This window comes from Hylaeus anthracinus, unplaced genomic scaffold (genome assembly GCF_026225885.1).
Source record: "Hylaeus anthracinus isolate JK02 unplaced genomic scaffold, UHH_iyHylAnth1.0_haploid 4, whole genome shotgun sequence".
Classification (NCBI taxonomy): domain Eukaryota; kingdom Metazoa; phylum Arthropoda; class Insecta; order Hymenoptera; family Colletidae; genus Hylaeus; species Hylaeus anthracinus.
Window position 1 is genome coordinate 5626228 of NW_026535289.1, and position 15916 is coordinate 5642143.

The window sequence follows — 15916 nt, forward strand, 5'->3', positions numbered from 1 at the left end:
AGAGAGTGAGGTTCCCAGAGCGAGTAGTCCAGAAACCTCACTCTCGCAACATTGAGTACCCATTTTAATTTGTCTTTGAAACATTCCTTTTCGAACTGAAATATCGTAAAATGCTACAAAATATTATACGCTTTAGGATTATGATACAATAACAGTGATAATAATATGAAAAATTCGTGTTACGATGCACGGTAGAATTTAATATTAAACCACGAAGCTTCAACAGACAATTTGTTATAAAGACTACAAGTGTATGTTTTTTTTTTTTTTAAATGTACTATTAATTTTTATTTTATATTAGAAACATCAGGCTAACGTCCTTCTAGGCTGATGTTGCGCAGTTGTAACTCTTTCTTCCATTTAAATTACTCGTGAAAAAATAGCAAAGCAATATTATTTTAAATATAGTGTTATGTTTTGTATATTAACCCTTTGCACTCGAGAGGTGACTCTCAGTCACCATTAGTTTTCACGCAGCATCAGCAATGTTTCTTTAGGTTTAATTTCTTTGGAACTCGAAGTGTCAATAATATGATTGTCGGTGAGGTAAAGATGATCTAATTCTCAAATCTCCATAGCTTAGAATTAGGTACTAGAAATCTCGATAGCTTAGTATCAGGTACTCTCGATACTAGAAAAAAGGCCTCGAGTGCAAAGGGTTAAGTATATCAGCCTAACATCCCTTTAGATTGATGTCACTTGACAAATTCTTTTCTTCACTGAAATTACTCCTGAAAAAATATTTTTAAAATCTAGCCAAGCAATATTCAGCCTAATCTGAGTTAATAAAAAGGAAATCCCCGCATAGTGTCCTTTCAGAGGCACTCCCTCGACGAGGATCCGCCAAAAGAGCAACAACCCTCGCCGAAGGAGGAGAAGAAAACGACACAGGCACGGCTCGCGATCGTTAACCACCGTGGAAACGGAGGTACCCTGTCGAGCGATGAAACGCTACCTTGGAGAACGGACATACCCGGTTTAGCCCTTCCTATCCTGGCATTGATTCACGATGCCGAGGAGAATCACGACGTCCCGCTGACCGACCGCGAAAAGAGATGCCTGGCTGTGCCTATCGGTGATCTACACGACAAGAAACGGAAGCTTTTGAAAACCCGTAGCATCCCGTCACGACCGTGAGTAGAACGTCTAAGAGTGTCTTATTTTTTCCCACCGATGGGTTTGGTCGATTTATCACGAACACTAATGATATCATAGGTCCGATTCTTAAGACAAATTAATTTCGGGGAATTTTTAATGTAAGAAGTATGTGATATAGATAGTTAGGATTTGAATGCATGATGGTGTATAGTTTGAAATATATTGGATACGTGTATGGAAAAATATTGGAAAATGGAGGAGCCATCATAAAATATACATATATATACCTACATTCAGGGTGTCCCAAAAATGTTGGAGGTCCTTGAAAGGGGTGGTTCGGGAGGTGATTTGAAACAACTTTTTCCTTAGCGAAAATGTTGTCCGAGGCTTCGTTGAGGAGATATTAACAGAAAACACTGACCAATCAGAGCGCGCGGATACCGTTGGAGCTGCCGAGGTAGCGAAGGCTATGTGCTAAGCGGCCGCGTTTGTACGCGAACAAATGACTCGGCGTGCATCGAAGGACATTGACGCTGCCGCCTAGCGCGTAGCCTTCGCTACCGCGGCCGCTTGAACGGTCTACGCGCGCTCTGATTGGTCGGGGTTTTCGCTTAATATCTCCTTAACGAAGCCCCATCCGACATTTTTGCAAAGAAAATTGTTGTTCAGAATCGTCTCAGCTACCCCCCATTTCCGGCTCCTCTCCGACTTTTGGGACACCCTGTATACCTACATACATATACATGTATAAAGGAATAAAAGCTCGTTGTACAAAGAAACTTACTACACGAAAAAAGAATTTCTAATAATAATATAGTAGAGGGCCTCATAAATAGCAGTGGGGGTCTCCAAAAGAACCCAAGCCTCCTTCGCGATCTCTGGGAGGTCCTGCGTATGCTTATAATTATCCTTGCAGTCAACCACGAGTATACAACTCAGTTTATAGTATAAAGTTCAGTACCTATACAACTCTGTAACGAGTTGGAGTCAAAGAGATTATATAGATCCATATGGATCTATATAGTCCGTGTCGCGCAAAAGAGTATAATAACAAAGTACTCGTACACTTGGACGTCATCTTTCCATCATCGTGTCTTCTTAACAATAGCTTCCATGATAAGAGAACTTACTTTAAGCGATTCGACTGCTCGATAATTTATAGGATATCGACGTAAGAGAAAGAATTGGAACGACAAGGTGACTACGATGATGGAAACAGGGAGGATGGTACGATCGTGAACGAGATATATTAATAGTTCTCGTAATACGCTTCCTATTATTCAAGGACCATCGAAACGGCTAAAGAATAAGAAACTCGTTTTCTACATTCGTTTACCATTCAACGATATTGATGAAAATTGTGCACTTTTATTTTATTGTTGTTATTAAAAGTGAGAGAGAATTTTTATTTTGAGAAGAAATTAATGAACGTAAATTTATCAAGCTTTGCTCTAGGCAATGTTTCTATAAAACAAAAAACGTAGTTATATATTTAGTAATTATCATTTTGGATAATAGCAAAGAATTTGAAAATTGATATACTAATATTATTTATTAATACAATAAGTAATTATACTAATAATATCATTATAATGAGTATTAATGAGTTATTTATTTTTTAGTTATGATTAACTAAACTGTGTAGGTATAAATAAAATGGTTATGGCCAGGGACAAAATTGTATTATTTTTAACTTCGTTGCAGCGGAATGGAGAAACAAACAATGTCACCGAAAATAAAAGTACAAGAATCGCCCAATGTCGCCCAGCAAAAAATAGAAACCCCCATGCAACTCGCTAAAACGCCTGCGAGTAATTCTGCAGCAAACGTAAGATAAATATTTGCATGTTGATGTATGATGTAAGGACTCGTATACAATTAATTCAAGCATATATTACTTTTATAACGAGCTAAATTGTTCTGAAACAATTTTGAAAATTCTCAGGCGAAACAGACATTTGCGACAACTTCGAAAGAACCTGTTCAAAATGCACAGCCCATGGAACCACAATTTCAAACAAATAAAGAAAAAGAATGTTGGCATCTTTATAGAAAAATGTGTGACAAGGGCGTTTGCGTTTCCTTCGACACTGTTTTAAGGTTCGAATACGAATAACGATATTTGTCTACGTTATATAAGTGATTTAGCAGAAGCATTTTAATTTTCACCTGACATTCTTTTATTTGAATATTCTTTTAATCGATCATTTTTTATTGAAATTAGACATTTGGTACAAAAATACATTAAATGTATAGATATTTTATATACTTTATATACTCTATATATTTTATATATTCTATTTATATGTACTCATACCACAATCGTATTTACATACCACATATTTACATTTAATGAATACTTTTATTTTTCAGAGGCATGCTTACACCAACAGAATATCGTTTACGACAGAGGGAACTCTTTCAGGACTCCTAATGAAAATGCAGAATGGTTGACAAATTTTCTATCCTGCAAATCCTCGATTGTACTTTTGTAACGAATCTCAACTATCACCTAAATTAATTCAAACACTCTGAATCGTAAGAATACGCGCGCGTAAACATTGAACTGCGTTCAAGTGACCGGAAGTGCTCTAATTCGAATAACGATCCGAGCTTGTAGTAAAGCCCATAGCTCAGTATTGTATGCTCAGATTCTAGATACGAGTCGTGTAGGATTCACGAAAAGACTTTACCTTTTAGCGAACGGAATATCCGAATTAGTTCTACCAAGTTTTAGAACATACGTACATAACTGCCTATTTTTTAGACCATTTATAAACGTAAACGAACACACCGCGGTACTATAGATAATTAATCGTAAATGATAAAATGAGATTTATGGAACAACTATAGATAACTAATCGTAAATGATAAAATGAGATTTATAGAACAATGTTCATAGATGGGCGAGGAAAAAAAATATCGCTGCTGTTAATTATTGCACAAATTGAAATACATGAGGTCTGATCAGCGTCTCGTATGTTTTAAATGAAAATTAATATCGATTGCTGTCGTGCTCTCATGTATTCTTCGTTTTATATGATGTTTACGACTTGTTCCTTTGTATGGCAATGTATAGTTCAATAAAACGCATAAACTGTTGTTAGTAACGTCTGTTATTTGGGACTGTATCCGTGCTAGAATCCAAAAGACAAGATTTTGAAGATATTTTATCTTACGATGATTAATTGTACAATTATTTTATATTAGGATTTTAACAAGAAATAGATTGTTCTGATCATTCTTTATAATCATTTGTACTCGAACGAAACGATAGGTTTCCGAAAAGAATTATTGTATTATTTTAATTAGGCAATTATCAAATAATTAGAATTATTAATTAGCAGGGGGTTCAAGCGTAGATGCGGGGGAATGGAACCACATTTTTAGTTGAGTGAATTTTCTCCACGCGGCGCTAGTTGATCACACTGATATCTAGCGTATCAGTGGCAGTGGGTACCACCAACACTGCTATGCAAATTTTAGCATGTCGGTCACTGTCAATCAGTGTTACACACGATTAACTTGCAGTTTCTTGCTACTTTTATATAACAATGATGAATGATAAACTATGACGGAAATTGCTAAAATATTGAAAATGACTACTGTAAATGCAACCTCAGCGCTTAGCGCTGTTTTATTTATTTTTCATGGTTCAGGTAAAGCACCATTATTATATGTTTACATATGTTTTGGAATATTATGTTTAATTTATTCCTTGTTTAATTATTCCATATGTTTCAATTGTAGGATCTTCTGGACCCGACTTGAAACGATGGATCGATTTTTTAAACAAAGAGGAGTTAAAATTTCCACATATAAAGATTATTTATCCTTCTGCACCATCTCAACCTTATACACCAAATTTTGGAATGGTAATGCGGGAACATGCAAGATTATTTATAACTCAAAGATCAGTAATAATTCATGCCATTAATTTTTATTTCAGCCTAGCAATGTATGGTTCAATCGCAAGAGTATAGCCATTAATGTTTCTGAAGAAGTAGAATCTATAAATTCAATGTGTCAAAATATATCAGAACTGATTGATAAAGAGGTTTCTAATGGGATTCCCTATAATAGAATAATTATTGGTGGTTTTTCTATGGGAGGTGCACTATCCTTATATTTGGCATACAGATACAGACCTTCTATAGCTGGGTGCTTTGCTATGTCTAGCTTTCTTAACAAAGATTCATTAGTATATCAGGTACATACAAGACAAACTTTCTTTTATGTATATTTTTTCTTGTTGATAATATGGTTCTCATTGCAGTCTTTAAAAGAAAAACCAGGAACAACACCACCTCTTTTGCAATTTCATGGTACTGCAGATGATTTAGTACCACTGAGATGGGGAGAAAAGACTTATAATAATCTAAAGGAACTTGGAGTCAGTGGCCAATTTATACCCTTAGATCATGTGGGTCACGAATTAAGTAGGCCTGAGATAGAATCCTTAAAAAAATGGGTGTTATCAATTTTGCCAGAGACATAAGCTTGTACTAAGTTTATCTCATGAATAGAAACGTGAAATTACATGTGCCTTTTTTAACTACAATTTAAATATTGTACTTTTACACATGAAATGTTACTGCAAACATTTTAACTGACCAAATAAATTTGTCTGGTTGTATTCTTCCTGTCTATTGCTGAATATACATTTATATAATTCAATTATGTATTTATAATATAAGCTTATTAAATATAAGTGAAATACTTTCTTGTACCTGTATTTGTAAATAAAATTCCGAAATGTTCCTCGAATAAAGTGCGTTAAATCAATTTTAAATAAATTTAGAGGAGAAATATTGAAACTACTAAAATTACGAAGAGTGGCGAAGAAGGGGTAGAAAAAGTACGGTGACAACTGTTTCCATTCTATGCACAGGGATAGGAAAATAAAACAAGCGCCATTGAGGAGACCACTGACGAATCGTTGCCCGTGGTTAGCATCCCGCGAAGTAAACGAAATCACGTGTCTGTGATTTCGGATAAAACGTCAAAATGACTTGTATTTGTGTATTTCCCTACTGTCATGACATACACGATTAATGATGTCTCTACCAAGAAAGCATGGGAACAAAGTTAACGTCGATTATAAAGCACGGCTTGAGCACAAGTTATATCTGGTACGTTTCTTAATGAACGGAAAGTTAATCATCTATGTACCTCGCCCTCATATTATCAATAACCTTATTTCGTCAGCTTTGTACTCTATCATCTCTACGTAATAACATTCGTATACTATCCTTTATTTGTAAATATTATGAACAATTTACCAGCTGTCATACGTGTAACATCCTTTTTTCGTCTGTTCAATGTCGATTTAATTAATCCATTGACATCGAAATGTTAATTCTAATAAACACAATTTCCTTTGTAAACAAATTCTAATGTTGTATAATGTTTTAATAATAGAGCTTTTTTATGTATTATTACTATTGACAGTATATATGAATGTTATTTTTCACCACACAGGCGAGAGAAAATCCAGAACCAATATTTGACGTGTCAGAATGTGCTTTAAAACAAGTACCCTCTGGTATTTATTCATTATGCAAAGTATTTAGGAAAAAGGTGCTATGGATGTACAATAACAAGCTGACTTCACTTTCTGGTGGAGGTGCCTTAAGCGATTTGTCATTACTTGTTGTATTAGATATACATGGAAACGAATTTACCAATTTACCCTCGGACATAATGTATCTTGTCTCGCTCAAAGTATGTATACTTCAATTGTCAAATTTTCTACTGAAGTTATATAATAAATTAAGCAATTATAATATATTATTTCATATACTTTAGGAGCTTTATTTGCAAGACAACAATATAAGGAAACTGCCAAATGAAATAGTACACTTAAGTAAATTAACCACCTTAAATATTGCAAAAAATAATTTGAAACAATTGCCAGAAACAATGGGAAAGTTAAAACAACTAACAACATTAAACATTAGTCAAAATAAATCGCTTCAAAAACTACCTAAATCTTTGGGTTATGTGCAACAATTAGCACAGTTGGACATTGATGGGTTACACCTGTCTTATCCGCCTCAAGATATTTTAAACGGAGGCACTATAGTAATTGTAGCATTTTTAGCCAAAGAGAGTGGCATTGAATTTTCACCAGAAGAATCTGTTTCAGAAACAAATTTATCAAGAGACATAAGTTCTGAGGACATGCAAGCAGTATATCTTAATAAAAATAATGACGTGCAGGTACCACGCTTTAGAGGACCATAAATTTTGATGTTGCATTTGCACAGTGTGTCTTAAATGTTTTCGTTTTTGTTTTTAGGCAGCATTACAGAAGCTAGCAAAAATGAAGGCATGTGGATGCTTCTTTTATTTTAGTATGCTTCTAAACATGTTGCTGTGTATTTAATATTATTTCTTATTACATTTAATTTTGTTTTGATTATTTATTATATGTTTAAAATTAAATTAATTTATTATATGTACACAGATAGTTATGGTAATTTTAAGTAATCATTAATTTTGCATGAGTTATTTGAATATAACCATTTGTGTAATATTTTATGAAATAAAAAATTTACAATATATACAGTACAAAAATTGTATTCTAATGATTAGTTTCACTTTATAGGAACATCGGCAAAGCGCGTTATTGGAGGTAGAAAAAAATATCAAACAACAACAGGAGTATGAAATCGGAATTCATTCAATGCTGAAAGAGCATAAGAAAAAGGTATTTAAAATTACTGTTATGTATTTTTTTATTTTTATATAAGATAAAATAAAATTTATCGTTACTTTTTCTAGCTTCTGAAGGATCTTGCTTTACAGCAAACACAATTAGAACAAGAATTAGAAAAAGTGCAACAAGAAAGAGATTCTAATAGAGCACGTTTACTTTCTTACATTTACAATGGTATAAAGAAAACATTCATCTATACAAAAAAAAACTACTAATAAATGAATTAAGATCCTGTTTTAGTGTAATTATTTTTAACTTTTTATTTTTATTTTCAGCTGAAAAAGAAGCCGATAATGTTATCAAAGAATTTTTAAGAAACAGCGAGGAAGAAAGACAAAGCCAAGCTGAATTACTTGAACGAGAAAAACAAGAAGAAATGCAAATATTATCCTCTTGTCACTCTGAACAATTTATGTTTCGTACGAAAGATACACTTCGTAAGTATCGAGTATTTAAAGCAATGTATATCACTTATTTATATTTCAATTATTATCTACTCGTGTATGTGTTTATAGTTTCAATGGAAAAGTTATTGGAAGAAGAGCTTTATAGAACCCGGAAATTGGAAGAACATAGCAAATATAGAGACTATGCCGCGCAATCTTTGCTCACACTGTTAGTAAGACATTGTAATAATATTAGACATAATAGAAAGTAAAATATACAACTAATATAACACATCGAAATCCTCGCAAATATTTCAGAGAAGTAATAAATAATGATCATTTAGCACAAATAGTACAAAATCAGGAGAAGAACAGGCAAATTTTAATTGATGCATTAAGACAAGATGAAGTTTTACAAAAAGCTGCGGTGGCAGCATTATTAGAACGTAGCGACGCACGTTGTTGGAGTATTGTACAACAAGTGAATTTGGTACAATCTCAGTTAGCTGCACTTACAACTATTGAACTGGAGAGAAGGAAACTAGAAATTAACCAACAACTTGTATGTACTATTTATAATTATTAAATTTTCTTATAGGCAGTATCTTATTTTGTTATAAAATTGTGTTATTATTTTAAACACGTAGAATGAAATTGCTGAAAAGAGAGTGACTTTAAGTGCTATTCTGGTAAACTTGTTGGAACAACAGAAAACTAGAAGAGATCAGCTTCTGGATACAATCAATAGTATAGAACAACAACGTTGTATTAGCGTAAGTATAGCTGTAATCTTCATTTTGCTATTTTCACAATGATAACCATTATAAAGCTGTATGTTTATTCCTAAAGAATTCTAGAAGAAGAAGTCAGTTTTGGTTGATGCAATATCAGTGTTTGATGGAAGCTCGTCCTCAGGGTTTATTAGAAATGCTAGAACCTATGCTAGTACGACACGTGGCGATAGCAGGGGCATTACATTGTTTGCCATTTTTAGCTTCTCTACCATCATTACTTCCAGATCTTAGCGATGAACAATTGCAGAATGTACGTAAACAATATGTTTCGCTTAACGCGCATAATAGATATTTACTACTTCGTAATAATTTTAATACCGTAGATGGGAATACATTGTCAAAGCGATCGTGCTGCTATAAAACTGGCAGTTGAAAATTACTTGGCAGAAGTGAAACTCAATGAATACAGACCACCTATTACACCTTCTGCACCCCCCGAAGAAGCATCCACAAGTTCTGATTACCAAGAATGTAACGCTATTCAGAGTATCAATACTGCCGAATGTGTAATTTGCCTTGATTTACAAGTAAGCATAATCTCTTATTCTATTTGGAAATTGTTATAATTAAATTAGCGGTCATATAATTTTTATAAAATTCTATGTTTCTTATAGTGTGAAGTAATTTTTCTACCATGTGGACACCTTTGTTGCTGTTCAGGTTGTGCAAATATGGTTAATTCGGGTTGTCCAATGTGTAGAAGTGGTATAGATCGCAAAATTCACGTTGTAAAGCCTTGAAATTTGAATAATGCTTCTTGTAAATAATTCCACCTAGTCTATTTATCCCTAACGCTTTGATATTTTCATAATATGCGATTATTGTTTAAAAATTGATATATCAGAAAGTAAGTTACGATATGCATACATTTTAGACTTTTGCAGCTATACGACGTTACATACAACGTACGAGATTTATACTTGACGAGCAAAAGTGTCTTTTTAGTTATAAATAGTAGTATTATATTTTATTTTTGGTTGACAATTTTGCGATTCCAATTTAAAATATTCTTTTACAGAACAGTGAGTCTCAGTTAGGTACATGCATGTTTGAATCCTAATCTGTTACTGTTCAGTGCCATAAAGACAGTTCTTTATACCAATATACGTTATAATTATAGTTAAAATAGATTAATATTACCTACTTTTTTTTTATATTATCTACAATGCATATACCAAATATTTGAGGATATAATAATAGAATGAATTGCATTTATTAACATTCGGTTACACAATATGATTTTTTATATTAAATGGTCACCAACATATCTGTATGTGTAATAGCCTTATAAATACTGTGAAGATAAAAAACATTTTAATCCGTTGAAAAGTGGTTGAGAGTTAATAATGCAAAAGCCAGAATTATAAGCAAGCTTTTATAAATGATAGAAGTGAATTTTTATAAAAAAAAAATTTTATGTAAATCAGTATATTAAAACTATCCATTAATAAAGCATTGAAATTTTATTGATTTGTGTATACTGTTTGAGCAAAAATTGTTAAAATAAAAAGATCGTAAACAAAAGAATTTGTATAAAAAAAACCATTACCGATCACCATGTTTGTTTAAAAAAAATAATAGGAGTTAAGGGAAATTATTTTGAATGCTTTAATTATTTTTGTACTAATATATTTTGCTTTGCATTTAGTAATAATAAATAGAATGTGACAAACTTCTAGTCTTATATACTAAGCATGTAAAATAGTATGAATCTTTATACTTATTTTTACACATATGTATGTTTAAGATGTATCAAAAGGCCATAACTTCCCTTCCTCCATCTTCGTCTTCTACTACATCATCCCCATCTTTCTTCTGTTGCTTTTTCTTTGATGTCGCATTTTTCTTTTCCTTTTGAGTTTTACGGTAATTTTCTAACGACTCTTGCAATGGATCAATGAACTGATCGAATTCTATGTCATTCATCGCTTGTATAACATCTTGGCCGCTTATCGTTTTATGGTTTGCCTTTTTAGCAATCACATTTGCAGAGGATGTTAAATACAGTATAAAAATAGATGCAGCCTTTGCTACAGCGGTTCTGGCATCTTTAGCAATTGTGACTCCTTCCGGCAATGCTTCCTTTATAATTCTTGATACAACCGCATTTGGTAAGTTGAGGTCTTCCAGCCGTTCTGCCATCGGTTCTTTCAATTATTTATTCTATAGAAACGTAATATTCATCGTAATTTATTAGAATAATATTAGTTACATTGTTATGTTCAAAGGTTATGATTCGATGTGCATGGAAGACGCAACCAATTATAGAAAATTAAAATTATTATACTTACGGTTCTTTGAAAACCTTGATTTGTAATCAATTAAATGAACAGAACTAAAACTGACAATGAGTCAAAATAGATCTAACAACTTCTTGTAAACACTCTTCCTTCTTATTTCCCGCCAACGCATTCAATTATACATGTACTTGAAACAAATAGAGAAGAAAGTGAAATAAGAGGCATATCATACAACACTCAAGGAAATGTAATGAAACCACGAAATATGCTTCAATATTTGTATGTATGTATCACTAAATTTCGTTAAATAATATCAATATTTAAATATCTGTTTATAACAGCGACGAGACTGATGGAAGATGTAACGTGCGATACAAAAACTTTCATTGCAGAGACATCTATTCCAATATTTCTAGAACTTTACCTTCCCGCCAAATAACACAAGAACGAAAGACTTAGCAGACTGAATTATTATTTTCGTTCAATATACACATTTTAAAACAGCTTTTTAAGAAATGTATGTATGATCTGAAAATTGTAATTTAAGTTGAATGGTTTCGTACTTTTGTACGTTGTTCCTTTCGGTAATATACGAAAACAAATGTACAAAAATTATTTACAGGGTGTCCCAAAAATGTTGTAACACCTTGAAAGGAGAGGTTCGGGAGGTGATTTGAAACAATTTTTTCCTTAGCAAAAATGTTGTCCGAGGTTTCGTTGAGGAGATATTAACAGAAAATACTGACCAATCAGAGTGCGCGTATACCGTTGGAGCGGCCGTGGTAGGGAAGGCTACGAGCTAAGCGGCCGTGTCAATGTCCTTCAATGCACGTCGAGTCACTTGTTCGCCTACGAGCGCGGCCGCTTAGCTCGTAGCCTTCGCTACTGCGGCCGCTCCAACGGTATACGCGCGCTCTGATTGGTCGGGGTTTTCTGTTAATATCTCCTTACCGAAGCCCCATTCGACATTTTTCCAAAGGAAAAAGTTGTTTCAAATCACCTCCCGAACCACCCCTTTCAAGGTGTTACAACATTTTTGGGACATCCTGTATAAACATTTCTTCAAACTATTTAACTTCTAATATTACCAATTCAATGTAATTTGGTTTCTTGATTAGTTTTAGCAATATTACAAATGATGGATAATGGACGAGAAGCTTCAACTGTTTTAAACTTTTAAATCGTTTAGATCCCAGTTCTTTTACAGTTTTATTATTGCTGGCATAAAACGTTTTAAGGAGTGTTTTAATAAGACTAAAATTGCAATTTTAAGTATAAATTGTTAGTGAATAATTTTAAATATTTCTCGCTGCTCTCACTAAAATGTGTGTCAATCACGTTGGTAATGTTCGGAGTGATATGAAACGATAAGACGGCAGAGCCCCCAAACCCTTTCTCCCATACTATGTAATGCGACGTATATATGAATGTCAAAATCACGTCTTACAAACATTTGCTTCACCGTAGAACGCAAAGAACTTGTCGTCTGCACGGTGGTCTGTTGAGTGCCATTCACAATTAAATTGATTTCTAAGCTGACAGCTTCATTGTTGCGATTACTGAAATTTAAGATCAAACTAAAGCACCATTCGGAGGAAAATGTCAAAAATCGAAGAAGGAAACGCTCATATACGGCAAGCTGAGAAAAGGTACTGTCACTGCAAAATGACACTTCACAGCAAAACTGTGTCAACAATAAATTCGCATTTCGGCAACTTTTTATGTGGAACCGATAAAATCTATTTTTCCCGAAATAAATATGACGTAATTGCTATTGATTAATGTGATCACGCAAATAAGGAGAATATCTGTTATAGCTTAAAAACATCACTGTTAAAATGGAGACCCGATTTCGAAGTCGCGGCTGACGAATATACGAGTGCAGGTAAAATATATGTAAACATATTGCATTTGTCATGTTTTATATTTAATATATTGTACTGCATTCTTTATAGCAACCTGCTTTAGAATAGCAAAGAACTATCAACAGTGTAGGAACTGTTTGATGAAAGCTTCTGATTGTTATAAAGAGAATAGATCGTATCCTTTTTAAAATAAATTCGTATATATCTATAATATTTAGAAATGTTACGATTTTAATCTTTCCAAAATGTGTCAGAAATATAATTATTCTTTAACTTTAATTATAAAAAAGATGGTTTCACGCAGGAAAGTAAGTTTTTTATGAATTGAATTATATTTTCCTTTGGAAGAGGTATTATTATGTTAAAAATTTTAGGAGCATCGAACAGGCAGTGTTGATTTGCAAAGAAATGGGAAACCTTGCAGATGTGCCAAAGTTGGCACACAGTTCGTGTTCTCTGTACCAGATGCATGGATCACCTGAGTCAGGTGCATCTGTACTTGACAAAGCAGGAAAGATGATGGAGGCTACTCAACCCCAAGAGGCATTAGAATTATTTAAACGTGCTGCTAATATTGTTATGGTTGGATATCATTTATTTTTGTGGTAACAAAAATTAAATTAAGAACTATACACTGTGTATTTTCTAATAAAGGGTGAAGATAGTCCACGTCAAGCAGCAGAATATATGAGCAAAGTCGCAAGATTATTAGTAAAACTACAAATGTATGATGAAGCAGCTGATGCTATTCGCAGAGAAATTGGAATGCATCAACAGATAGATCATGCACCTTCTGTGGGAAGATTAACAGTGGCATTGGTATTAGTACAGTTAGCTCGAGGTGATCAAGTGGCAGCTGAGAAAGCTTTCAAAGAATGGGGAAATTACTGTGAAGCACCTGAGGTATAAAGTACATTTTTTGAAAATTGAAAATTTCCCTCAAAAAATTTAACACATTCACCCGTAGATTCAAACATTAGAAATGTTACTACAAGCTTATGATAACGAGGATGCAGATGCAGCTAAAGCAGCTTTAAATAATGCTTTTATTAAACATATGGATGTTGAATATGCTAAACTTGCTAGACTTATACCTCTACCACAACAAGAATATGCTGTACAACCACCAGGAATAAGAGCAAATGCAGCTGAATCATATACATCTCCCAATGCAGCAAAGTCAGTCGATGAAAGTACAAGCAAAGCACAAGTATGTAACGAGTGCATTAACCTAGTTTTATTTATTAATTGATTTTCCTCCATTTATTCTTGTTGCTTAAAATTATCCTTTTATGAGCAACAAAAGATAAACAACTCCAAAATTAAATTCATTATAATTTGCAATAAGGGAAATTATATTTTAGAGTACAAGCAACAAAGCAGTTGAAGAACCCACTCAGAATACATCAGAAGGTACAGGTGAAAAAGAGGAAGAACCACCAGCAGCATCCCCACAGAATGAAGTAAAAGAGGAAGATGACTATGAAGAAGGGTTATGTTAAACAACTATATTCATTACAAGTGGCATAACTTATGTCTCGAGACATGTACGAACTTTATTTTATGAGAGGTATTGTATCATGTTAACCGTAAGATATGTATTTAATGCCTAAAAAATATTCTTTGCAGGCATGCTTATATATATAATTGTAAATTTCAACTTGTCAAATAATTCAGTGCACTCTTATCAGCTTGGTAAAGAGATGTTGGAATTCTCAAGAAAAGTTATGCAAATAATATTTTATTCTTTAAAGTATGTTCACAAATGTGATACTTGTCAGGAAACTTTAAATTCGTTTAAAACTGCAGTTGTATAAAATATTTTAAACATAGTTCTTTGTGTATACTCCAAATGAACAAAGTGCTATGACAGGAAGTAAATGTGTAATGTATATGCATTTATGTTTAATAGAGTTCGCAAGATCAATTTTGAAAATTTAAATGGTTTGATATTAATATTTATTTATTTATTTATTTAATGAGTAACCCCTCTGATTTATATGATTTTTAAAATGTTACATCAGCTTTGTAAATGTTATATTTTCTGATACTCGTAGAACACCTGCAGTAAAAGTCTATGATTGCAAAGCCCCATGTCAATAAAGCATATGTATGAAACACAGATATTTTAATAATCTAATTTCATGTCAATAAAATATAATGTGTATAAATATATATGTAACAAAATAAACTGTTATTGCAAACTTATAGGCAAACGTGTAGATTCATTTATACGAGTAGATCAGAAAAGAGGTTATGGACATTAAAAGTAAATATATACAATCATAACAAAATTTCTGACTCACCCACTTTTAAGTATTAGATCACGTGCAAGGCTTACTCCTACAACAAATCCTCAAGGGGTAGTAGAAAAATTGTTCACATAATATTTTCACGTTATGCACAACTATACAGTAAACAAACTCTTTCACTTTCACGTTTTTAAAAGATTGCCACGAAATTGCATAGTAGTTTATAGCAATAACTACAAAGGATACAAACGTGGAGTCGAATTCAATTATAATTATTTATATAAAATCACTACACATATGAAATAAAATGTTTAAATTATATTTAAAGTCTGTTTGTTCTTTGTTTTTCTACTTGTTATATTAATCCTATGTAATTTAAAGATATATACGATTTATTCACTTTATCCAGCAAAAAAGTTACATTTACACGAGCTACTACTGATATAAAACGTTGGATTTAATTAGTGAATGTTACGGACGAAAGTTAAGTGAAATACACATTCGAAAATGAAGTTATCATTTTTAGGAGTATTCGTTAAGATATTTTCAAAAAATTAGCG

At 32.8% G+C, this 15916-nt stretch overlaps 6 protein-coding genes across 7 annotated transcripts in view; 4 read left to right on the forward strand and 2 right to left on the reverse strand.

The window, feature by feature from the left end:
• LOC128895050 (titin homolog) overlaps window positions 1-4208 on the forward strand; it is a 12325-nt gene extending 8117 nt beyond the window's left edge. Inside the window, exons 6-9 of the mRNA XM_054157272.1 lie at window positions 809-1133; window positions 2803-2926; window positions 3044-3198; window positions 3472-4208. Coding sequence (XP_054013247.1) covers window positions 809-1133; window positions 2803-2926; window positions 3044-3198; window positions 3472-3532 — 665 coding nt within the window. The 3' untranslated portion in view covers window positions 3533-4208. The remainder of the gene's footprint in view (window positions 1-808; window positions 1134-2802; window positions 2927-3043; window positions 3199-3471) is intronic.
• Window positions 1-15675, reverse strand: part of LOC128895054 (uncharacterized protein C1orf112-like) — a 40488-nt gene extending 24813 nt beyond the window's left edge. The window contains exon 1 of the mRNA XM_054157280.1: window positions 15411-15675. The gene's annotated coding sequence lies outside the window, so the exon portion shown is untranslated. The remainder of the gene's footprint in view (window positions 1-15410) is intronic.
• Window positions 4468-5737, forward strand: LOC128895064 (lysophospholipase-like protein 1). Its single transcript, XM_054157301.1, has 4 exons — window positions 4468-4757; window positions 4849-4973; window positions 5048-5308; window positions 5375-5737. The coding sequence occupies exons 1-4, from the start codon at window positions 4670-4672 to the stop codon at window positions 5594-5596; spliced, it is 696 nt and encodes a 231-aa protein (XP_054013276.1). The 5' UTR covers window positions 4468-4669; the 3' UTR covers window positions 5597-5737.
• On the forward strand, window positions 5946-10469 carry LOC128895056 (E3 ubiquitin-protein ligase LRSAM1-like). Of its 2 annotated transcripts, XM_054157285.1 has the most exons (13): window positions 5946-6230; window positions 6580-6822; window positions 6907-7320; window positions 7400-7429; window positions 7709-7810; window positions 7885-7993; window positions 8095-8256; window positions 8335-8434; window positions 8524-8767; window positions 8853-8978; window positions 9055-9249; window positions 9323-9526; window positions 9614-10469. In XM_054157285.1, exons 1-13 carry the CDS (start codon window positions 6153-6155, stop codon window positions 9737-9739), a joined length of 2133 nt encoding a protein of 710 aa, XP_054013260.1. In that variant the 5' UTR covers window positions 5946-6152; the 3' UTR covers window positions 9740-10469. The 2 variants fall into 2 exon arrangements, with proteins under 2 accessions (XP_054013260.1, XP_054013261.1); XM_054157286.1 differs by lacking the exon at window positions 7400-7429.
• LOC128895066 (DNA polymerase epsilon subunit 3) lies at window positions 10602-11645 on the reverse strand. The gene is made up of 2 exons (XM_054157303.1): window positions 11291-11645; window positions 10602-11162 (listed from the first exon to the last, which is right to left on the reverse strand). Exon 2 carries the CDS (start codon window positions 11139-11141, stop codon window positions 10752-10754), a length of 390 nt encoding a protein of 129 aa, XP_054013278.1. The 5' UTR covers window positions 11142-11162; window positions 11291-11645; the 3' UTR covers window positions 10602-10751.
• Window positions 12640-15312, forward strand: LOC128895061 (gamma-soluble NSF attachment protein-like). The gene is made up of 8 exons (XM_054157294.1): window positions 12640-12888; window positions 13057-13124; window positions 13195-13279; window positions 13395-13412; window positions 13479-13686; window positions 13759-14007; window positions 14072-14314; window positions 14469-15312. Exons 1-8 carry the CDS (start codon window positions 12839-12841, stop codon window positions 14604-14606), a joined length of 1059 nt encoding a protein of 352 aa, XP_054013269.1. The 5' UTR covers window positions 12640-12838; the 3' UTR covers window positions 14607-15312.
• Window positions 15676-15916: the final 241 nt, after the last annotated feature.

Excerpts from the sequence above, each read along its gene's own strand:
- LOC128895064 (XM_054157301.1), top strand. The coding sequence starts at position 4,670 with ATGACGGAAATTGCTAAAATATTGAAAATGACTACTGTAAATGCAACC. Across the intron at positions 4,758-4,848 it reads ATTTATTTTTCATGGTTCAG|GATCTTCTGGACCCGACTTG; the intron begins GTAAAGCACCAT and ends TTTCAATTGTAG. Across the intron at positions 5,309-5,374 it reads AAGATTCATTAGTATATCAG|TCTTTAAAAGAAAAACCAGG; the intron begins GTACATACAAGA and ends TTCTCATTGCAG.
- LOC128895056 (XM_054157285.1), top strand. The coding sequence starts at position 6,153 with ATGATGTCTCTACCAAGAAAGCATGGGAACAAAGTTAACGTCGATTAT. Across the intron at positions 8,257-8,334 it reads TCGTACGAAAGATACACTTC|TTTCAATGGAAAAGTTATTG; the intron begins GTAAGTATCGAG and ends ATGTGTTTATAG. Across the intron at positions 8,979-9,054 it reads AACAACAACGTTGTATTAGC|AATTCTAGAAGAAGAAGTCA; the intron begins GTAAGTATAGCT and ends TTATTCCTAAAG.
- LOC128895066 (XM_054157303.1), bottom strand. The coding sequence starts at position 11,141 with ATGGCAGAACGGCTGGAAGACCTCAACTTACCAAATGCGGTTGTATCA.
- LOC128895061 (XM_054157294.1), top strand. The coding sequence starts at position 12,839 with ATGTCAAAAATCGAAGAAGGAAACGCTCATATACGGCAAGCTGAGAAA. Across the intron at positions 13,125-13,194 it reads TGACGAATATACGAGTGCAG|CAACCTGCTTTAGAATAGCA; the intron begins GTAAAATATATG and ends CATTCTTTATAG. Across the intron at positions 13,687-13,758 it reads GTGCTGCTAATATTGTTATG|GGTGAAGATAGTCCACGTCA; the intron begins GTTGGATATCAT and ends TTTCTAATAAAG.